The sequence below is a fragment of the Medicago truncatula genome, chromosome 8 (assembly GCF_003473485.1).
Source record: "Medicago truncatula cultivar Jemalong A17 chromosome 8, MtrunA17r5.0-ANR, whole genome shotgun sequence".
NCBI classification, from domain to species: Eukaryota; Viridiplantae; Streptophyta; class Magnoliopsida; order Fabales; family Fabaceae; genus Medicago; species Medicago truncatula.
The window spans coordinates 5756176-5780580 of NC_053049.1; the positions used below are offsets into that span (position 1 = coordinate 5756176).

Consider the following 24405-nt stretch of genomic DNA (forward strand, 5'->3'; position numbering starts at 1 on the left):
AAGAAAAAAATAATATAAATTTTTAAGTTTGGGGAGCATTTTGCACATAAATGCAAAACTTCATGGGGGTATTTGCAAAACGTCATGTTCACTAACAGAAAAATTTGACGGAGGGGGTAAATTGACTAACATGAAATTTCAGGGGGATAATTGATGAAACTTACAATTTCAAGGGAGAAATTGACTATTTACTCATAAAGATACATTACAATCGATTAACAAACCACTGCCAAGGCATGGTTATAGAAGCAACCCCTTGGCTTTCTTATTTTTCCTAAGACATAAACAACAATTTTCTAGCAAGACAAAAGAGGTCCCCAAACCGTATCATGGATACGCCTAACCAATGAAAAATCTTATACCAAATTTCATTCGCAAACTCACACTTTGCAAATGGGTTGTCTTCCGTTTCCTTCACCCTCGAAAACCAGCAACATTTCGGTTCATTTCCCGGCTCAAATGCCCCACACCTCAACAAATTCTCCCTTGTAGGTAAACAGCGTTGAAGCATTTGCTAAGAAAAGATAATGACTTTTAACGGATCAAAGCTTTTCCAAACCCTTCCCAATAAAATGGCACTCTATGCCCCCCAAAAAAAGAAAGTAGAGGACATGTTGCTGAAGATAACCTTCATACTACACAAGTTCTCTGCACATGCTCCTCCAATAAATAGAGTGGCATCCGCATATTGGAGATGTGAAACATATCCTTGGAGTTAGGAAGCCTAAACCCCTTAAAAAAAAAAAAAAAAAAATCCTAAACATACATTTTTTTTCATACATTTTTTTTACCAAAGACCCAATTCCCTCTGCCACCAAGAGAAATAGAAACGGGGCTAATCGATCGCCCAATTTTAACCCCTTTTTAATGTCCATTTGCATTGCAAGGCATTCATTAACCAAAATCGGGAGACTACTAGATCAAACACAACCCTTCATCCAATCATGCTATTTATCATAAAAACAAACTATTCTAGGATGTAGTCTAAGAAGCTCCAACTAATCGAGTCACCGGCCTTTTCAATATCCACTTTTAATATCAAGCATTCTTCCTTCTTTTTCTTTGCCAAATCTACCACTTCTTTTACCAGGAAAGCGACATCCATTAAAACATTCTTTTGATAAAAGCCAATTGATTTTCTGAGATTAGAGTTTTTATTACCTCCCTCATCCGAGTGGTTAGGACCTTTGCCAATAATTTTTACAAGCTCCCTAATAAATAGATAGGTCGGAACTCGTAAAATGATTGCTTACATATAGAACCTTTGAAATTAATGCAACAAAGTATGAAACAAAGCTTTTTGGAAGTTTTGTATTAACAAAGAATTCATCAAACATGCCCTTCACCTCCGCTTTATTAATGATAACACCTTATCATATGATGTATTTTAGGGTTTTATCGAGTTGCTTATGGTTTATTCTAGATTTTTATATAGGATTAAGAGTGAGTTATTCTTGGTTTTAAGATTTTTTTTTTATCCCTATAAATATATTAAATTTCCGTTTTAATCTCTCTAAACAATTTCTTTAAACAATGATCATTCAAATTTTTTAATCAAATTTTTTCTGTCTTTATTTTTAACTCAACTCATTAAATTTTCTGGTTTAGGGTTTAAGATTATTACCTAATTTTACGTAAATATATTACAAATTCTTCAAAAAGATGTGACTTGAGGATAATTGTCGTGCTCATCACCACATTATCTACTAATTCCCTCAATCATGCAATGCTTTTTCTTTAAATTAATTACAAGTTCGAAATTCAATTAAGATTTCCCTTATTTCATCGTGCCCTTTTCCCCTAATAAACAGACAATTATACTACTAGACATGATGAAACACTCTAACATGGATCAAAAGACGGTTGTTTCACTAGTGTTGTTTGCTTCTGACCTAATTATTGCAATACAATCATTGTATGTTTATTGTTTGATCATGAAAGAGTAGTAAATTCATGTATGCATGTGTAGTTTATATCTTTGAAAGTTTGTATAAGCTTATAGAAAACTCAACAAGTGTCGGCATTGTTTTTTGTGGTAGCGGGGATTTGAATCCCAAACCTTGCATATATTATGCATTGTTGTCCCTACAAACTGAGTTATTCTCACGAGGACAGTGTCGACATTGTTTAAAGAATCAAAAGATGTAACTATAATATATAATAAATTTTGTATTTTTTTTAAAGAAGCAACTCAATACATTTCATTATTATTTATTTACTTCTTTTTTTATAAAATACATTTCATTATTTAAAATGGATCAAATACATTACGGTATATCGTTATAGAGGTGGAAACTAGCATTTCATGGAACTATCTTTGCTAATTCTGAAACAATTTGTCTTCCACCAAACTCGACATAAGAGTTTTGAAAACTATTCTGAAACAATTGCTATAAAATTTTGTATTTATTACTTTGATTTATATTTTCAAAATAAAATTCTTATAGATTAATTAAATTACATCTTGCACATTCATTAAATTATAGTCATTCTAAACAAACAGTATACCTCAAAAGAAGTGTAGATACAACTTGTCTAAGAAAAAAATTACAATGCCAACAAATTAAATAGTTGACATAAAATGAAAAAAGATTATCTACATCCAAAAACCATATAACACTTTGAGAGGGAAAAAGAAAATAGAGAGATTGGCATGATAAATGTGATACTTTCACGATGTGATAAGAAGAGTGAGATAGAAAAAAGATAGAATGTTGAATAAATGTATAACATTTAAGGGTGTTTAAATTTAGAGAAATATTTAAGAATTGATATAAAATTGTATCAAAAGAAATGGGAGGAAAAGTGCTAGAATAAACACAACCAACCAATAAAAATGTGTCTTTCTTGGAGTACGTACTCAGCCAGAAAGTTGGGATCATAACCCACAAAGCTTGTAGCTGCTTGATCCTTATTGCAATATAATTTGGGTTCTTAAAGAAGAAACCCATAGTTGTCAATGTGGAAAATACTTACTTACTTGGACACAAATGTTGACACTAAGTTTAGACACATATACACAATTGAAAAAGGTAGATGGAGAAAATAATTAAATAATAATAATTTTTTAAATAATGAAATAAAATGCATTTTTATATGTATGCGTCTAAGTGGTGTGCACAAAAGCTTGTGATCATGCAAGACTTTCTCCTTACTACTTACAAGAATTATGTAAATTATTGTTTTCGTGCCTTTATTGTTTTTTACTCGATTTTGGGCATACTTGTTCCGTTCTTAGTCAAGGCTAAGCCGCCAAAGGAGAGTTCATGGATCCGACTCCTACAAATGGCGACAATGTTTCGTTTCAACCACGAGTACACACATCACACGACCTTTTAAAATATCATCCGTTTTTAGTGTAAGCTCTTCACGGTTTTGTATTTTATAAAAAAATGTCCCGTCGGATTGAAAAATGTAGGTGTTGTTTATAAACTATTATTAACCTCAATTCTCAAGCATCATGAGACTTTAAGGTATATCAGAACAATACTGAATTGTATATACATACACACACACTAGATTAATCAACAAGACAGTAGGGATATTAAGGAATATCATTGCTTATAATGCTTGTTGAACCCCATAGTCTATGTTGAATTAATGCAGCTATAGAAAAGGAAATATGTTGATAAACCAAATAAGATATAAAAAAGAGACCTGGTTTAAAAAGTCTATATGATCTATCAAATATACACACAAAGTCCGTTACATGATCTCTCAAATATTGACAGAGAAACCAACAAACTAAAACTCCCAACCTTCTTAACAAAAAAGAGAGAGGGTTGAGATCATTAAGGGATAGCATATGCTATAGGTGCTTTTGTTTTGTTTTGTATGGTGATTCTTTTGCCCTCTTCTCCCATGTACCTATACCAGTCTTAGTGTTAGGAGTATTGGTATTGGTGTTTGAATGAAAGAATAGGCAAACTGCAGAGCAATCATCAGGTTTAGATGGAATCTTAGTCTTCCATGCTTGAACAGCTGCCTCAACAACTAGTTTAGCAGCCGAAGATCGTGGAGCAGATGCCACAATGTTCACAACTTGATTGTTGGATAAAACATCCCAAACCCCATCTGTGGCTAAAACAACAAACTGATCATGGTCGGTGATGCGGTGATAGGAGACTTCAGGAACAGATATGAGTCCTGAGTCCTTGAGGACAAAGTCGCCAAAAGCTCGTGACATAGCTAGGCCAGGTGAATCAGCATTGGGAAGCCAAAGTCGAGGAACTGCTGAATCGTTGTCTAGGGCAAACACCCTTCCTTTACAAATCCTTATCCTCGTTGCTTCTCCTAATTAACGCACAAGCACAATAATCATGAATAAGATTAAACTCCCTGCCTCTGATCATATATATAAGAAAACATTGTGTTACAAAAATTTAAATCAAATACATTAATTTTTGTTGACGCAACTTTTTCTTATATATAGAACCCGAATGTAGTACTATGTATGCAACAAAGAAATTATATAATACTTGGAAGATTTGGCTTGAGGTCTGTTGTCAACTGAAGAGCAATAAGAGAACCATTTGGATCTAGGGTACCTAAAACAGCTCTCGAGTCTCCAACATTTGCAGTAACTAGTTTGTCGCCCTGAAACAAGAAGAATGAGTGAGGAATGCGCACATAAGTATTTTTTTCTCTCATTCTTTTAACGAAATAAGATGAAAAGAAATGAAATAGCGTACATGCCTTCTTGAGCAAGGTAACAGCGGTAGTCCCACTGCCATAAGATTCCATGAAATATTGCAATTTGAGTTCGTTGTCCATAAACTTAGACGCTTTCAAAAATGATTCTCTCAATATCTCGAAATGGTTATTATTATAATTATTATTATTATAATCATCACGAAGACACGAATTCCATTCTTCCATTAGCTTTAAAGGGAAAGAATTTCTGACTTTCTTGGCGACCACATGTCCAAAAGGTCCATGCCCATCAAATACACCACAAAATACGACATCCTCCATGGAACCAAAGTTCTGAAAAATTTATACATTTATTATTTGATTGAATGATATATCACATCAAAGATTGAAGAATGAAGAGAAATAATACCTCCCAAAGAAGCATTGCATCCTGGTTGATGCCTTTTCTGCCTTGCTTGCAACACAAGGAAGCAACATGAGATGAACCATTCAAGAATATTCTTCCAGGAACTCTATGCAACCCCATTTCCACGCCCGAATCACGTTTATGTGTATAGGATGAAAATGAAGGAGATTCATAATAATAATTTGTATCAGTAGAAGGAGCTAAAGAAGCTCCTGAGATGCACAATCCCATCGATCCCGACACGACAATGAACACAACAATAACACACACAACTCAATTCAAATCAATGACATTTTTTCATATGGATAATGATTTTTTTTAAAGATTTTCATACGGATAATGATAAGGTATAATATTTTCCAGAAATAGTAACAACAATAACCGTCTATCAAAAATAGCAAAAAAATTCAACTGAATATATGATATGGATATATTTTTAATTTGATAAGAAGTTAAGCATATGTGATTGCACAAGTGGCACTTCACATACACTACATCACACACCAAACAAAGAGATAGAGAAAGGAATTCGTCAAAAACTTTCAGTTGTTTTTGTTTACAACCAATGGTTAATTGATAGGTAGATAGATAATCCATTCCAATTCACCTTCTTATCTCTCACATTCACACCTACTTACCTATAATTACGCCAAATCCAATTATCTTTCTAATATATGATAAGCATTCATGATCTATGATACATACACTTTTAATCAATAACTTATTTCTGTTAATTAAAGAGTATCACACATAAACCCACTTGGGTTGACCTGGTGGTATTAGCTTGGGATCTAGGAGTGTGCTCCGTCTCGACGTCTCAAGTTCGATCTCTCCTGGGTTAATTTAGGTGGGCTAATTTAGTTTCTTAAAAAAAAAAAAAAAAAGAGTATCACACATATTTAATTTGTAAGCTAAATGTGATAATCTTATCCCAAACTTGCGAAAATTAAGTTGATAAAATGAAATTTTTTTGTGAATATAATTTTTTTATTCATATAAGATATATCATACAACTTTAAACTTACTTGAAAAGAGCATCGGACTAAAATTTAACAAATTCTAGTTACAAGAAATATACCATGAAGTGATGAAAGTATGAAACCCCATGTCATGCTTATAGCTTATCATTAACAAGAAACGTATTGATACAATGGGGTATTTCAAAATAAATATAAATGGTCTCGCTTGATCACTGAATTCCGCAACATCAAGCCTGTTGTATTAGAATCAACCACAAAATCAAATCGGAAAATGTTAATTGGACGGTGAAAATCACAATACAAGGTGTTAAACTAATATAACCCTAAAGGCGATTTTCTTCATGCGTATATTGGGTATAATCCTAATTTTTTTATGGCGAAGTATTTGCAATGCTTGAACTGTGATTATTGTAGGGTCAAGATGGAGGATAGGTGATAACTCATCTCTTAATTTGTGAAGTGAGTCTTGACTAAAAGGTGGATGTAGACATGGCAATAAAATCCGCCCCCGTCTCGAATTTAACGGGGAAAAGCCGATTTAACCGAATGCGGGTATGGGGGAAATTTAAATTTGTAGTACGGGACCGGGGCCGGGGGATGCTTACACCCGCCTCGCACCCGCCCCGTCCCGCACCAACTTTTCGAAATTTACTTTATTAAATTTATATCTTATTTCCATAAGTACCAACCTATTTTAATATATTATTACTCTCTAGAAACATATTTATTATAATTATTAATATATTATTACTCTAGGAGGAGATGCTAGGGGAGTGTATTATTTTACTTGGTAATATTTCTTTGTAGTGTAATGTGAAAGACACTTTGAGATGGCATCTGGATCCTTATGCAGGACATTCCTCAGGTGGAAGGTGCAGATGCTCTAGTTTGGCATAAACATGTTCCACTTAAGGTCTCAATTTTTGCTTGGAGGTTGGTAAAAAATAGGTTGCCTACAAGGTCAAAACCTGATGCATCGCGGTATCCTCTTAGATTCGGATGCGAGTTGTTTGTTAGGTTGCGGCCAAATCGAGACTTCTCAGCATTTATTTATTTCTTGTGGTTTTTATGGCACTTTGTGGTTTAAGGTGCGGTTTTTATTTATTTCTTTGGTGGCTAAAAGCTAATAATGTTGTTTTTGTTTTTAGTTTCCATTTGTGGTGGTTAGGGGTGTTCAAAACCGAACCAACCCAATAGAAAAACCGCAAACCGAACTAACCCAAACCGAAACCGCACTTGGTTCGGATGAGTTCAGATGACTTTTAGACTGAACCGCGCGGTTCGGTTCGGTTTGCGGTTTGCATCTCAGCAACCAAACCAAACCAAACCGCAAAAATACTCAATGTTATTAAACACTAAGTAAGTACTGTACTAGCCCAATACCAAAGTGAACCCAAACCCAAGCCCAACACTATCCAGCAGAAACTACACAATATTCATTTTTTACTGCCATTTATGAGTGCCATTCATTTTGGAGTTTAGAATTTTCTACATACAGCTGTTTATTATATGAATGATTGTTATTCATTTCTTAGTCTAGAATTTTCTATAGATTCGTGATCATCCTTGCAAGAAAGATTTTACATTTATGCAAAGAGGCAATATTTATATTGATAGTTTGCCGAATTTAGAATCATGATTTTTATTCACTAAATCATGATTTATATTGAGGCAATGTTTATGATTTTTGTTTTTTAACTTTAGATATGACTATCAAGTTGTTATTATTTTGGAGTCATGATAATGTGTTACTTTGGAACTTCAAGTTGTTCTTTTTTGGTTCTTAAATATTATTTTGGTACTGTAATGTTAATTTTAGATAAATAACTTTTATTGGTATTGTAATGCTATTTTGGAACTTCAAGTTCTTTTTTTGAATAATTAAAATTGCTTGGTACTAGTTGGCAGTATTAGAGTTAATGTAATTTTTTTATTTATCTCGCGATTAACCGCATCAACTGAACCAATCCAAACCGCATTGGTTTGGTTTGGTTTGGTTTGGATGACTTTTTAAAAATCAACCGAACCAAACCAAACCGCATGCTTTTTTCTCTCGCGGTTTGGATGATTATTATGCTTGAAATCGAACCAAACCGCACTGCGAACACCCCTAGTGGTGGTCAAGTCCTTTGGCTTGTTTGGGACTTGGCTAATTTTTGTTTGACTTTGTATATTTGTAAATGCTTGGGGCCTCCTTGGTACATCTTGTACTTGGAGGTGTCTGTGGTTTGTTAATATTATTTCCATTTTTGATTGTTCAAAAAAAAAATATAATTATTGTTTTTTGTTGTTATGAAAAAATGAAAAGATATGCATTTTTTAAATATTTTATAAAAAATAGAATTTTCGTGGATGGGGTGGAGGCGGGGGTGGGTGCATGGATGCGGGGGCGGGGATGCTTAAACCCGCCCCCGATCTGCCCCGTTGCCATGTCTAGGTGGATGTCGTGTAAATCTTCCCCATCATATTCCACTCGTGTTATAAACATATTCATACCTTATAAATCCTAAACTTAAAACTTCATTGTGGCACCTTATTAATATTGTTAATTGGCAGCATTAAGGACTTGAAGGTAAAGGTAAAGGTAAACTTGAGCATTAAGTGTGGGCAACTACACTGATCAACCAACACCACAATGTTCTATCATATTAATATATCATATTTTTAGCCAACTCATTAATCTTTAGACCTTTTATAATATTTTTTCTTATAGTTTTTCCAGACCTCCATCTGCACCTAGCAATTTGACTACTCTCCGTATGATACTCTCCTTACTATAAAATCTACAAGTCTTTTCTCTACATGCAAAAACCACCCAAGTCTACTTTACACCATTTGTTCTATAAATATTACCCCAACTCTCTAATGTTGTCATTTATAATCTCACCCAGTTTGGTCTTACCACAAAACTTTCTAAAACATGGTCTTCATTTAAATATGGATTTAATTGAATTTCACATTATTATTGGCTATCCCAATAGTACCACCTCACTATAAAAATCATTCTGTTAAATCTTTCATTGAAGAAAATAAATCTCTAATCATATGTTTGGACGGAAAATGGATTTTTAGGGATTAACCTAGAAATTACCTACTTAAATACAAGGAACTCAATGATTGAATGAGCTCCGGTGTTGAAGAATAAATGTTGAAATGCTAGAGTTTTCATAGAAAAGAAGATAAGTTTGGGAAATACGAGTTACCTTAATTCAAGAAATTGGGCTAGTTATATAGCTGAGGCAGTTACAAAGTGATCAATTGAAATACTTTAGATCCTTACCAATCACAAATGACAAATCACCAAACAAATAACAAACTAAAATAAAAAACATGCTGATAGATCACATTTAGGGACTTACCATTCTATTAGGGAAATGAAACTATAAAATAAAGCAAAGTTATCACATGATAAATTCCTCTAACATATGTATAGTATCATAGTGTTAAGAGAGGTAGAGAATAAATAAAGAATGGTGATAGGGAAAAAGGCAGAATAGCTGCAGGAGCCTGCAAAATGTACATACCATAAAAAACCTGGTAATGACATTCATTTCAATGTTTATTTAATAAGCAAAAACTTCTCTTTCAGAGAAAAATAATAATAATTGTCCTTTTATGAGTGAAACTGTAGTTAGAGTCTGACTGCTATACAAAGCCCATCATAGCTCAGTTGCGCATCAAGGCCCTCAGACTCCAATAATTTTGTAAGGTAGTCATTCACTTCTTCATGATCCATCAGATGCATCATACCTTTGAATTGCCAACAAAGAGACATCGAAAATTACTTTTTTTGAAACATTTTCATTGATGAAATATGTAATTATGGTTTTAAATAAAGGTTCGGAACTGCAAGTGGCTGCAGTATAATTGTTTTCATGCAAGTGAAACCGCAACGTGCCTGCAATTGAGGCAGCATTGGGTGCATTTGATCGCAATTCTTCACAATATCAAAGATTGCACCACGACCAGAATCATTACCACATGTGTATGTAATAGTAACTGCTGCTCCAATTATTTTTTAGTTACTACCTATGAACTTAAGGAGATATTCTATCATGATGCCTAAATATATTTGATCAATGAACTTAAGTAGACTGTTGCATCAAGAAAATTAAGGCATGGAAAATTATGCTAACATGGAAGTTGAAGCTGAACATACCAGTAAAAAGTGTCCTTTTGGGTTGAATTTTTCGCACTTCCTCTAAGGCCTGAAAAGGAAGATCAGAATAAACTTATTCTCCAAGAAGAAAAAAAATCAACAAATGTGAAAGGGATTACCCTTGGAAGTCCAAAATGTGTAGCTGAAGAGCGGTCCGGCCTCAAAGCATCCTGTCGAACGTAGACACATTATGAGCCAAAGAGAAATACTATGCCAAAATTCTAGTTTTTTAATGTGAAAATGAGGTTAGTTTATGGCAAGATAGAGAAGATAGGAGGAGGGGCTGAGTCACCATGATTAGAAGTTCACAGTCCTTCAAAAGTGGATAAGTTTCTTCAGGAATTTCACTGACATCACTGCAAAATTAGATCCAAGATCAACTCACGTATGTATTGACAAAAAATCTGGACTGAATTATCATACAAGCAAAAAAAATTCCACTTAATGAGAAACATCACCTTATGTAACATATATTACCAAAACGGAAACCAAGGGACCGATAACCTTGGCCATGCCATACTGGTAGTGGAGTAAACTGAATTACAATCATAAAAAGAACAAGAAATTAGAGCCAAGCCCCATGCACAAGCATTTCATGGTCAGAAATTACGAGTTTAATAGGTAGAGAATATCAGTGTAAATTAGTTTTACACAGATTTCCAATGGGAGTCCTTCATTTTTTCAGGTCATAGCATTAATTTTAAAATGCAGTTATAAAAGTGGACCGATGTAGCAAAATAGTGTAAAGTAGTTGGTAGTTTTGCACTAACAATTCAAATCCTTTAAATAAATCAATTGATTGCGCAATAAATGAGAAAATAAAATTGAGTGAACAGAAAAAAGTAGCAAAACACCCTCGATCACTTCATTCTATTATAATTGTTAATAATACCAACCTTCAATCCGTGTACGAAAAACGGTTCTTCAGATATGCTATTGAATTGCAACGCTGAGACTGCAGCACCAGGTATGATTACACTTGTATCAACTAAATAATAATGGGTCTTCTTCATCACCTGCACATTTCAGTAATGAACACTTGAGCGAATTCAAGAAAAACATATATCAGCAATTGTGCACTGAAATAACAAATGGTTCATCAGTCAGGTGATCTTCACAAGCTTTAAATCATTTTATACTTCCAGGGTAAAGCTGCAGGTGCTATTAACAGGAAATCCATATCCATAGGACAAGGGAAAGTAAATATAAAAAACATGCAACAATTAAACGTCAAGAAATCTGTTAGGCGGGATGTCACCAACCCTACTGAAAGGGTTGTAAACGTCTACTATAGGAAAAAGTTCACCAATTGTTAGGATTTAAGCCCATGAGAAGAGACAAATCCAAAAGATTGGTCCATTAAGTGGAAAAGCCTCATTGCTTAATATCACACTTTATCTACTCAATAAGGGTCTCCTAACAAAATCAAGCTTATTATACTTTACCCTGAAAGTTATAATATTTGAGAAGGAAAATATATCCCTGAAAACACTTCTTCATTTTTCTACAGTACCAATCTAAATCCTGAAAATGATCTTAAATGTATAGTAAAATATTAAGAGACAAGCATAACTATAATGCAAGATGGACAGAATCCCTCCCTGAATTTCAAAAGCTATCATAGTGAAAAATTTGTTCCATCACACAAATTATAATTATAATATAGAACATTTGGATAAGATACTATACAGGAGTTTCTAATAAACAACTCTCTGTCTTCATATTATATCAGAAGAGAAAGACTTGATCCTTCTCAATTTTTAACTACAAATCATCATATACATCTTTTAAATATTGAGGCAAATGCAGATATTAACTGGTGTTAACTGTCAAGTAGCATATATAAATACATACTTCAATAATATCAGCTCTGCACATTCCTCGGGTAATCCCAGTGAAGGCATAAACACCATTTAATCATGTTGACATAAATGCAACAAAAATTTTGAATAGTATCGCAAATTCTGATCAAAAGCATTGATTTTTTAATATGGTGATATGTGGGAGTCCCTTACAGTTTCCACATTTGATCTTAATAATAGCAATGTGTCCTAGTCTCCTAGACATATATATAGACAACAAGCAGAGAAAGAAAGTAAAATTGAAAGCTTTAATTTCTGAAGGAAAGAACAGGGGAGAGGACCTCAAAGTCACGCTTGGCTACATAAATTGGAATGGAGGGCTGAACATTGTTAGTCCAGTCTCTAAGATCATCAAGACCTGGAGAGAAGAGAGAAGCAGGCTTAGTCTATATGTTTAGTTAGATTTCTTATTAGTTACTTCAGTCAAGAATTGTATTTTTCATATTGCGATGAATTATCCAAAGAGCATTAGAAAGTATTAACATCAGAGACCTCCAATTGCATCAGCATGAGAATGAGTAATAATAACTGCATCAAGTGTTCTTATCCTGACAGAAATACAACTAGTTAAAGAGATAATTAAAAAAAAGAAAAGTACAAAAATACAACAAGAAAACCAGCAAGAATGCCATCTACATCATAAACTCTAGGCTCATCAAGAGATATTCAAGAAATATAGTATTTAAAACCACAAGAAATGCCACTGATGCACAACTCTTGAGATTTTTGTCTCTTAAGTTGATAAGTATCAAAATGCATTCCACATATTTGATAATCCCAATTATAATACTTGCACAAAGCCGCAGGCTTAACTCATACACTATGGACAACACCCTGATCCCACTACAACTTGTTATGAACCGTTCTAATGGTACATATATATCGCATTGTCCTGCTCAATTGTTCCATTCTACATGCAGTTCCTAACCTTTAATTAAAATTGTAGAGTACTCAGCGGCGAAGCTAGAGAAAATTCTATGCGGGGGCCAAATATAAACAAAAATAAAATATTTTTAAAACCTGTATATAAAATTTAAGGATAAAATATAGTTTTAGTTCCATAAATTAAAATTTATGGGTTTAGTCCTTAAAAAAAATTATTCAATTTCTATCTCATCTTAAAATTTTGCCAACAAAAAAAGAAAAAGAAGTGTTTTTAGTCTTGCATTAATTTATATAAGAATAAAAGTATCAAATTGGTTTGATACAAAAAACAAATTTAATCCAAAACATAACCAATTTGTAAAAATCACAATAATTCTTATTTATATGAAATGTAAATTCAAGCAACAACAAATGAAATAAAAATTGACAACAAATGTTAAAAAAAGTTGGGCAAAACATGTTTTAAGAAGCCGATTTTATTCATAATTGATTGTTAAATAAAAAGATTGTTAATGTCTTTTCAATGTTAACAATAGGTTATTTGTAAGAACTTATTATCCATTTCATTTGTTTCTAACTTATGTTGTTGAATTTTTTTTCTCTATAGTTGTTATTGAGACTAAAAGTATCAACCCAATACAAATTAATCTATCAATGATGTAGTAATTTTTTCATTTTCGACAACCAAATTTATTTGGGGTAGCTCAATATTTATTATTTGGGGTAGCTAGATACAAATAGATACTAATCAATTAAAGAATAATTTTTTTTTGGGGTAGCAAGGGCTACCCCATCCTATTGAAGGGAACCGCCCCTGAGAGTACTTTTTCTAAAAGCAATATGGAAATTAGGAGAAGCTATCTCAAATAACAATATCAAAAACAGAAAAAACAATTGAACAGGTAAACTAACCCAAATTTGGGGAACCACTGGAGAGCACTGTGATAGAAAAATCTGCAACAATGAAAATTTGTTATCAGCAGTCAGCACCCAAATGAAGCAAACACCCAAATGAAGCAAACACGTGAGGGAAAATCATATTTGTGTTTTCCTCGAAACTGGCCTTGAATTAAATTTCTCAGTTTGAAAAACTTCAATATATCCATACTGTGTACATGTCTATTTTCTAACGCGCTATATATTATAGAGTTATAGTCAAGATAGACTAAGCGAGCTTTATTTTGTAAGCGGACTGGTGCTGTTTCAGCACACAGTCCTAACTGCTAACCAACTGTGCAGTAAACTAACTGATTTTGAGATCACTCTTTGCATAAACACCAATCTCATTGTAATGTGTATCTAACTTTCATTTCCTGAAATACAAGAACAGAGAGAACTCACTTTCCCTGGTTTTCTCTCTTTTTCTGCTATGAATTATTCGCTACTCTAGGTTTCTATGATATATCATATCCTGACCAGGTAACCTAGTCTTAAATCCATCTATATAATATCTTCAAGAGAAATAAGAAAAACAAAAAAAAAACACATTCACTCGATTAAGTTGCTGGAAGTTTTTCTAATGCATAAACTGCAATAAGAAACGGTGAAAAAAAATCCTTCACTTCTAAATGAATCAACTTCAAGTTTCTTCAGCATATAATATGAATTACACAAGCAAAATATTGCAGGAAGACCACAATTGCTATCTATTAATTTGTCAACATTCCATTAGAGTTTTTATGAGTCCATAAAAAGAAAAGAAACTCTAATTTTGGGCAAACCTAAAACATCAAGAAATCACAAACTTGGATTGAAATCAAAATAAAAGGAAGAAAATGTTCATCCTAATTCATAACCTAGCATAATTGCAGTACATATTACACACGGAAATTTGAAAGTTGAAACATACTTTCCAGCATCTATAAGAATATTGTGTGTTCCTGTGCCGTTAGAGTGACGAACGAGGATGCTTGTGTTAAGTCGCCTATTCTTATCACCCGGTTTTGCAGCTTTTGTACAGACCTACAATTATCATAAAAAACAAAAAAACAAAAAAGGCAAAAATAATTCTCTTAACAAACATATTTCAATATAAATCCAAAACCAAATATGATGCAGACACATATTTTTTTTTTTGAAAGATGATGCAGACACATAAACAACAACAACCAAGCCTCATCCCATTAAGTGAGGTTGGCTACATGGATCGAACGATGACATAAAGTTCTATCATATTTCTATCAATATGAAGCGTGAGTGGTACATATATTCTTATTGGATACTAAAATTATGAATTTGATGATATGATAAGGTTGGTTGATAATAATAGTACCGGACATTTAGTAGAAGGATTAGTCAAGCAGCTAACTCGAGGAATTCCTTCACTAGTTCCAGTTCCAATGAATATAACTTGTGACTGATCAACATGTGAATCCACCTCACCAATTCCATTAGAAGAAACTGCAACACAAATCAAATTGAAATAATCAAAATTGATAATAAGGAATGAAGAAGTAGTTAGAGAGAGAGAGAGAGAGAGAGAGAGAGATTACGAGAGTGGATGGGAGAGAGAGGAAAAGAGATGGAAGAGGGACGCAACAAACGGCGTGAATATGGAGAGCGATGATGAACAAGAGAAGTGAGGGATGATGGAAGAAGACGAATGGAGGAGGTAACCACCATTGTGTTGCGTTTACAGTCACACAACACACAAATCACCAAAATTATTACAACTCCACTTCAAAATCTTCGTTCTCCTCCCAACTCTCCGGGAAAATAGTTTTGATATAAGTAAACTTCGACATCGAACTCAACTTTTCTTAAATAAGTTTTTTTTATTTTTTATTTTATTTTTAAAAGGACTTAAATAAGTTATTTGGTAGAGTTTATTAATTATTCGAGCTAAGTTGTTTGTTGTTCATTTCATTGTGTTAGTTGAAATTAATTATAGATATTTTTTTAAATATAATAAAATTCCATCAATTTGATAAAGTTATTTTTAGCAATAACAAATTTAGAGTTTATATAGCTTATAGTTTATAAGTTCGTATGAAAAGAAGAAAAGAAACTGTTTAATACTTTTTTTAACATAAGTGTTATTTAAAGTTGTTACACACACGTATTGAAAATGAAATAAAGTTAATAAAATGGATGACATTTTTACTAAATAATCTTGTTAATTATTGGTGTGTTTTCCACAAATTTATAGTCGTTTTTATTAACTTATAGCATTTTCTAATATGTCTCAAGTAACTTATAACTTATATCTTTTGTTCCCTTAAAAAAAAACTTTATATCTTATCATTTTTTCTCAACTTTACATGCTTTGTCTTAGTTAAAAAATTATTAATTTTTTTTTTTATCATTTCATATTCATAAGCTAATTTTACGAAGTACTCTAAATTCAATTTGTTAACTTATTTGATACATATTTAATATTAGTTAATTTATCAATATCAATGATATTTTGAAATTCAATTTGTTAACTTATTTGATACATATTTAATATTAGTTAATTTATCAATATCAATGATATTTTGACATCAAAAGTTTGATGTCAAATATGACAATCCTTGAATTTTTATGTGTATTTTTGAAATACATATAAATTATAGATGGCAAAAAAGTAAAAAGGAGATTGAGAGATTAAATATACAACCTAAAAAGTGTCATTTTCAACTTAAAGATTTCTTTTAGCATGACCCAAAAATAAACATGGTCCGACCCAACTTCCGATGACATCCGAAATGGAAACCCAGTGCCCCATTTTTCTCTCATGATTCAATTTTGGTGACAAAAGATAATTTATTTTCTTGTTTTTTTTTTGTTTGCTATTTAGGGAAAGAGAAAAAGAACAAAAAAAAATAAAAATTATATTCATATTTCTTTTTAAACATAGAAATGACCACAAAATTACAGTCAAAATACAATTCTGTGTAATGTATTTAAATTTCTATTTCATTATATCTTGTTTTATCACTACAATTATTCACACATGAGGAGAATACATCCTTGTTTATATCATCGTAATTCATAAGGATCCAAATGTCTGGTTAACCTTCACCTCAGCAATGCATAAGCCAAACCTTCTGTTCAAAATATCCTTCAAAATCTAATACAAAAACATAAAGAAAAAAAAATCAAATAGGGCAAAACTGAATCAGAAAATTACTTAAAGTTCAAGTTTATATAATCAAACACCCCCAAGAAAATGTTAAATGTAGAATCAATAGTTTCACTAGTAATGTCAACCCAAAAATGTTATCATGGTGACTCTTTCGATACGAGCATAAATAGATGCTCTAAAGAAACAATGGATAAGGCTTAAACCAAATACTAATCATCTTCCACTGCTCCAAAGAAAATAGAAAACACTAATCTTGTAATTTAAAATTTGAGTCTTGTGCACAGTTATGCAAGTATTTCGGGGGGTCAACATATATATATCTTTCACAGTTATACAATTTCTATGTGAGTAAAATTGAAATGTAGACTCTTCTATAAAAAATTCCAAACAGTTTTTTCATAAAAGTACATTCTTCTATTAAAATGTGTTTATGAAAAACTTGCTAAAATAGTTTTTGCAACTCATTTAATCAATTACTTAATTCCAGGATCAAATATTTCATGCTAAATTTTGAAAATAGCTTTCATTTGAAGTAGAAATTAATGACCATACTCTCATAATTGGTTATTCTGTTCTAAATTGATTACCAGATTTCAGAAGAACCAAATAATCAATTATATCCTTAGGGTAGTCAATTGTTAAGCTTCTAGACTTGAATATTTTTTTTACAAGTTCAAGATGATTGATTAGCTGATTATACTGTGAAATAGGAACATTTCAGAGGTTCCATACTTGATTCGTTCCTAAACTATTTTGGGGGATTGAGATTCCCTGATGTAAAAAAGCACGCTGTTTTGGGTGTGTATGTATACCTAATCTAGGGTTTCTAAAACTGAGAACAAACAATGAAAACACAGGAACACATTTGAAAACTCTAAACTCTGATTCAGCCTTCTTAGTACATATTGAGCTATTTCATGGCATCAATTTGCATTATCTTTCACAGCAAGAGTAATTCATTCTTTTCCTGTATTGGTTTTTACAGGGTAAGGTAACCCTAAGTTAAGTATCTGGTGAGGTATCCCTTAAGTTGCACTAACACTTCAATTTGAAGGCGTGTCTAATGTCCAACACGTGTCAGTGTCCAACACCGACACATGTGGTTAAATTCAAATATTTCACTTCAAATTATAATTAGTGCCGTGTCTGGTGTCCGTGTTTGTGCTTCATAAGGTATCCCTATATGTTGGGAAAGATTGAGGTATCCTTTAGTCTTGTATAAGGTGAGACATTGCTATGGGATGAATATTTCAGGAAGAGGTGCACATTATAAATTTTACAAACGTCTATATCAGAAGGAATTTTCGAGTAACAAAATTGGGCACGGATACGGACACGGACACGCCGACACAGCTAATAATTTGAAAAAGTCACATATTTTAGTGTAAATACAAGTGTCGGTGTCGGACACGACACGTGTCCGACACCGGGACACGCCTAATTGGAGGAGTGTCCGTGCTTCGTAGGTTCACATTTACTATCTCTACTCTATTTGTTTCAATAATTTATTTGTCATTTTTGTATAACCTATACATCTTGTTGTGGGTATTAAAAAACTAGTTAAGATCATTTCTAATATTGATTCAATCACTTCGATAAAATTAATATCTTCAATACTCTCAATAAACCTATCCTACACATATTTTTGAAAAGTTTTCAAACTCAACCTGACTTTGAAGCCTATTGGGTAACATCCGAAATTCTCATGTCAGGAAAAAGTATACACACAGATTAATATAAGATTTAGTACACAATTGAAATCAAAATAGTCAATAGACTTGAGTATTATCCACTAATTAGAAATTTTAACCAATCATTGGACCAATTTGTTATTTTAGAATGATATGTGATCAACTATGACACAAATAAATTATTTAAGGATATATGGGATTTATGTATACCTTTTAAATATTCACAATCTCAAAGTCTACATGCTGAGAACAATTGCGGAAGTAGGCAGTTATATGGTCAAGTTTGCTGATAAAGATTTTATATGTTGATCCCACTCCAAAGTTCAATGACTTCCATTTACTATAAGACAAACATTCTGGCTTTTCTAAGGCTGCAGCCCCACAAGTAACCTGAAATTGAATATAAAATAAAAAAATTAGTCCATCCTAATTATATTTCTTTTGATAATTCAAAGAAGAAACACATACTCTATCACACGCACACATACTGTGTGCATTTACAAATACAAACAGATAAACACACTCAGAAATTTTTCTCTATACCGCAACTGTACAGAAGGATAGTTTAACAGCTTCAGCCTTATGATGTCCCCGTAACATATTGATCAAACCATGTAAAGTCTCCTCTCTTTTATTTCGATGAGATTTTTCCAAAGGTTCGTGTAATTCATGAACATCAATGATCAATCCATCCAAAGAAGGAAGACTAAACTCAAAGAAGGCACAAGGTGTGGAATACAAGTAACTGAAATTGAGAAGCTGTGGTGAAGTAACTGCGATCTTACATCTAAAGCGGTTGCAAATTAGACTCAAGTTACTGAGTTGGGGAGCAGATATGACAAAATCCTTAGGACTCAAATCTGACTTAAAGGACATTTCGCTTAATTGCAAAATCTTCAAATTGACACAATTAGCAAACGGATCCAGACACTCCATTCCCGTATAACATAAGGCAAAGCTATTTAGGTGCAAAGCTGTCAATGTTGTAAAACCAAAAAGTTCGGATAAACTTGCAAATGGATTTGAAAAGTCGGCCGCAGTAGGAAACATTGAAAAATGCTCGAGGTGTAAAATGTCCAATGATTTGCAACCAAAAGGAGAAGAAACATTTGTAGGATGGCAATCTTTTAACTCGAGCCTTTTCAAGGATTGGCAAGTAAAAAGAGGCAATGGAATTTCAATTGGTGGACAGCCAGAGGTTTTGGCCCGGAGATTAATTCTGATTTCTTCGACACCATGTAATGCAGCATATTCAATAACCTTATTCAAAAGATACTGATCCGTCGCATAATCTACCCCAAAGCGATAGTAAATAAGAACTTTGACATGAGAATTATCGCGATGAGATAGAACCCACAACACAAACTTCTTGAAATCAACCAACCGAGTGAATGATTTACTGTTGAAGTACAGACAGGGAATTGATTTCCAAATATACCTCCACCTTTTCGATAGAACACAAGTTCGAATTGCATCTCTTGTCTCCATAAAAGACAAAATATGATGAATAAGGCAATCTGGCATGTCACCTAGCCTGTCCTGGTGTCCTGTCGCAACACAATTATACACATGTTGAGAAATCAAAGTTGTCTTTTTAGACCTCTTCATAACAGAACCAGATTCCTGAAAACTAGTCTTCGGCATTCCAGGTTCACCACACTCACTGAATCGATTGAGTTGAAGCTCTCAATCACATTCCCATCAAACTACTACCCTCCAAACTAGAAATTATCCATTGAATAGCTGATTGGTTCAGCAACAGTAATCCTCCATGTACAATCTAACAACACAAAAAAAAAAAAAAAAAAAAAAAAAAACAGAAAATTTAAGTACTACCTCCGACTCTATATATAAGAAACAAACAACTAATTCACAAAGACAAATGAAAAGCATTTGATATCACTAAGATCAATGGAAGTGTTAACTTATTCCAGAAATACCAATAGTACATACAGTATTAAACTCATTCAAGATTAATTTATTCACTTGCATTAAAAATGAAAATAGAATTAGTAGATAAAAGGAACTTAGCAATTACTAAACTTAAAAATGGATCACTATTTCATATATTTAGGACTTAAAACACACTAACTATTCCCTATAAAAAGAACCATAGTAGATATACATTCTCATAAGAAAACTTAGCAACAGGAAGTGGAAGATATCAAGATAAGTAATTAACTGGTAGTTTATGAAGAACTGACACAAACACGGACACCGATAATAATTCTAAAAAATAGCATAATTCCGTGCCATTTTACCGGCCAGACACACCTTTGATCAGAAGTGCCGGTGCTATTGAAGCTCCTTCAATGATTGGGTATACTTATATCAGTAATTCATCTTATGTAATAAAGAACACATAGCTGGAAAACTTCTCTAATCCAATTCAATCCTCATAAACAAACAGAAATCTCACAGAAAACTGAAATAAAAGAAACTAACTCACAAATTAATGGAAAAGCAAGAAAAAGAACCAAAACCCATCAAGAAAATTAATAACAAAATCAAATTAAGATAATAAAGAACAATAAAGATGATAACTTTACTATTCCATGGTTGAAAAAGTCGCAACCCAACAAATAAAAAATTTAAAAAATGAAGAAAAAAAGTAATGGGTTGTTGAAAAAGGAAGAGAATTTGGTACCTGACTGTGGAAGATGATGATAATGGGCATGCACGCGCGTTGACAACGGTTCTTCTTTTTGTTTTGTTTGTATTTTGTAGTTACTTCGTAGGTGTGTGTGGAAATCAGAAAAGAGGAGTAGTATGCAAAAATGAATAATACCAAATTGCCACCCTAATGCGGGTTAGTCTTCGCAATTACACACAAATAATCTGAGTCACATACAAAAAGTTTGGAAATAAAGAGGGATTGTTTTTAATAGAATGCGTTAAGTTAACTCTCATAGCATATCGAATCAACATTTGAAACTTTAACTATGAGAGATATTTAAATTTAGTATTTAATATGTATAGAATATGATTATTTATTGAAGAGGAAAAATATATATAAATAAATCTCTGAAATTTAAAACTTTGGGGTTGTTAACATTTTTATTTTGTTTTAAAATTTTTATTTTGTTTTAAAATAAAGGGGAAAGAATAATCTTATTTTTCAGTCATTGACACAGTTGAGGAACGGTTGGTTTTGTTTTCGATCAATTATTCAATGTGTAACTATGCATAGTTTTGGTTCTCTTTTTTGTTTTAATAATAATTTTGGTTCTGTTTTGTCTTATCCAATTATTTTTGTAATATATTTGGTCGTCAAATTTGACCAGTCTATAACGAACTTAGCATATGATAATATGATATGTTTTATTATCTACTTAGAGTAAATATGTATGTGGGCACTATTATCTGTTGAATGAAACGAGTATTTAGAAAAATATAGGCTTTTATTAGGGAAAAAAATAGTTTTACTAACATATATATTTTTCTTAACATGCTAATTATATTGACGCCCAACAAATCAACAATTATCTATAGCACCCAAAAGTATTATTCAATAACAACAAACAAAACGTCTCACCCTTGCTATTAGAAGGTTTAATCCACTGGTTAGTTAGGTAGCTACCTTGAATTAAGGAGTTTTAGAGACTTTACTTGTATTACAAATAACTTTCAAGTTTGTTAAAATGTTTGTTAAATTTGTTGTACAAATAAGACTTTGTGTAAATCACAAGTATGCAATTCATAATTAATCATATCTTTGGATTCTCATCAACACTCTTCTCTAATTCTATCAATCTCACTCGAAATCATTTCTTCTCAAACCTCATAATTTTTCATTGTTATATAAAGTTGGAATCAAGAGTCTAGTTCCAATCACCATTGTTGAAAGAATCTGAGAAAGATAGTAACTTCCAACATCCTTGCGTATGTACCGATCTTTGATGGAAAAAGAAACAATTTTATGAAGCCCGAATACGAGATACGATACGGATACAATACTGCACCGATACGGGAAAATTTCAAAAATCAAGATACGATACGGCTGAGATACGTTAATAAAAAAATTATATAATTAAATGTACAATATAATTATAACCATTTTTTAATATGCAAATATATTAACAAACAAAATAAATCAGTCATAGGCTCGTAGCATATCAACATAAATATAAATAATATTGTCCATTAAGAAAGTGATGATTAGTCAACTACATACACAATATATCCCAAAAGAGCACCATCAAATGCTATACTATATTCAAAAGGAACATTGTTAGTGCTATACTACATCAATCCAAAACAGAAGTACTATACTCAAGAGTTAAGTTATTTTAGTTAACATTAATTGGGGCAGGTATCGGTGCATGATAATTATCAGATACTCTACTGATACGTATCAGATAATTATTTTTTTTAAAAATAAAATTTAATCTTCAGATACTCTCCTGATACATATCGGGAAATATCATGCAGGTATCGGTGCAGGATACGCAAGTGATACGATACGTCATCCATTTTGAAGTATCGGGGAGCTACGATCAATGTATCGTGAAGATGAAGGTATATTCAAGTATCAAGACCTTCTTGATATCATGAATGAACATGTACCAACGCTTGCCAGAATTGCAACTGATGTACAATAAGTTGCACACAAAGATGTGAAGAATAGAGATTATGCACTACGAAAATGCGAAGGAAACATGGGATACTCTGGAATGGTTGTATTCTTGAGATGGAAAGCTGAAGAAGATGTAAGCACAATCTATGAAGGACTATGATATTAAAGATAAATTGATCTTGAAAGCTTCATTGTCAAAGTAGAGAACTTTTAAGAAATCATAAATGTGATTGAAGGTCAATGTCTATTGTTAGCAAACTGGTGATGATAAGTTGATAACGGGAATTGTCACCAGAGATTTGGAACATGAACTTCAAATATTTGAGAATGTTGCATGTGAAGAAGATGGTGAATAGTCTACCACCAATCAAGTTACCAAATCAAGTATGTGACAATTGTTGCATAGGAAAACATGTCGAGGTTCCTATTAAAGCAACAAGAAAGATGAAATAAATTCATTCTAATGTGTGTGGATATTTTGAAGTGAAATCATTGGGAGAGGTAACTTATTTTGTGTCATTCATAGATGAATTCATCAGAACTATGGATATATTTGATATCAAATAAAAGTGACGTCTTTGAAGTTTTCAAGAAAATTAGATCATTAACGCAAAATGAATCGGGTGAAGTGATTAGCAGATTAAGAACAGATGGTGGAGGTGAATATACCTCTACTGAATTTGAAACATTTTGCACATCAAATTGTATAAGACATGAAGTTATAACACCTCACCTTACATTCCACAACATAATGGTATACTAGAAAGGAAAAATATAACCATATGATGAGAAACATGTTGAAGGAAAAATGAGTACCTCATTATTTATGGGGTGAAGCAACCATTATTGTTGCATATCTCGTAAATAGGTGTCCTACTAAGAAGTTACTAAGAAAAACACTTGAAGAAGCTTGGTCAATAATCAAGCCATGTGTGTAACACCTCAAAATATTTGGTTCATTATGTAACACCTCAAAGGTTGAATGACTATAAAAGATTTTCTGACTCAATAATGAATGATGATGGTGAGCTTGTGAAGGTTGGCTCATTATGTTTGCTGAAATTGAACCAATGAGTTTTGAGCAAGAAAGAAAAGCACTGAAAAATAGTTATGACTGATGAGCTAAA

General features: G+C 32.5%; 3 protein-coding genes across 7 annotated transcripts; all 3 read right to left on the minus strand.

The window, feature by feature from the left end:
• Positions 1-3808: 3808 nt before the first annotated feature.
• LOC11434041 (probable protein phosphatase 2C 33) lies at positions 3809-5290 on the minus strand. The gene is made up of 4 exons (XM_003627064.3): positions 5063-5290; positions 4696-4986; positions 4479-4596; positions 3809-4293 (listed from the first exon to the last, which is right to left on the minus strand). The coding sequence occupies exons 1-4, from the start codon at positions 5288-5290 to the stop codon at positions 3809-3811; spliced, it is 1122 nt and encodes a 373-aa protein (XP_003627112.1).
• Positions 5291-9427: 4137 nt separating this feature from the next.
• LOC11421239 (putative hydrolase C777.06c) lies at positions 9428-15677 on the minus strand. The gene is made up of 12 exons (XM_003627067.4): positions 15438-15677; positions 15218-15345; positions 14795-14907; positions 13858-13899; positions 12553-12608; positions 12342-12418; positions 11095-11214; positions 10657-10733; positions 10491-10554; positions 10318-10368; positions 10199-10247; positions 9428-9789 (listed from the first exon to the last, which is right to left on the minus strand). The coding sequence occupies exons 1-12, from the start codon at positions 15565-15567 to the stop codon at positions 9671-9673; spliced, it is 1026 nt and encodes a 341-aa protein (XP_003627115.1). The 5' UTR covers positions 15568-15677; the 3' UTR covers positions 9428-9670.
• A 1120-nt stretch (positions 15678-16797) lies between these two features.
• Positions 16798-21505, minus strand: LOC11418908 (putative F-box/FBD/LRR-repeat protein At1g78840). Of its 5 annotated transcripts, none has more exons than XM_024773513.2 (5): positions 21350-21501; positions 20977-21127; positions 19246-20482; positions 18913-19092; positions 16798-16996 (listed from the first exon to the last, which is right to left on the minus strand). In XM_024773513.2, the coding sequence occupies exons 3-4, from the start codon at positions 20344-20346 to the stop codon at positions 18916-18918; spliced, it is 1278 nt and encodes a 425-aa protein (XP_024629281.1). In that variant the 5' UTR covers positions 20347-20482; positions 20977-21127; positions 21350-21501; the 3' UTR covers positions 16798-16996; positions 18913-18915. The 5 variants fall into 5 exon arrangements, 4 of the variants coding, with proteins under 4 accessions (XP_024629281.1, XP_039685218.1, XP_003627116.1 ...); XM_039829284.1 differs by having other exon boundaries at positions 20977-21009; positions 21350-21476; XM_003627068.4 differs by lacking the exon at positions 20977-21127 and having other exon boundaries at positions 21350-21505.
• Between the last annotated feature and the right edge of the window lie 2900 nt (positions 21506-24405).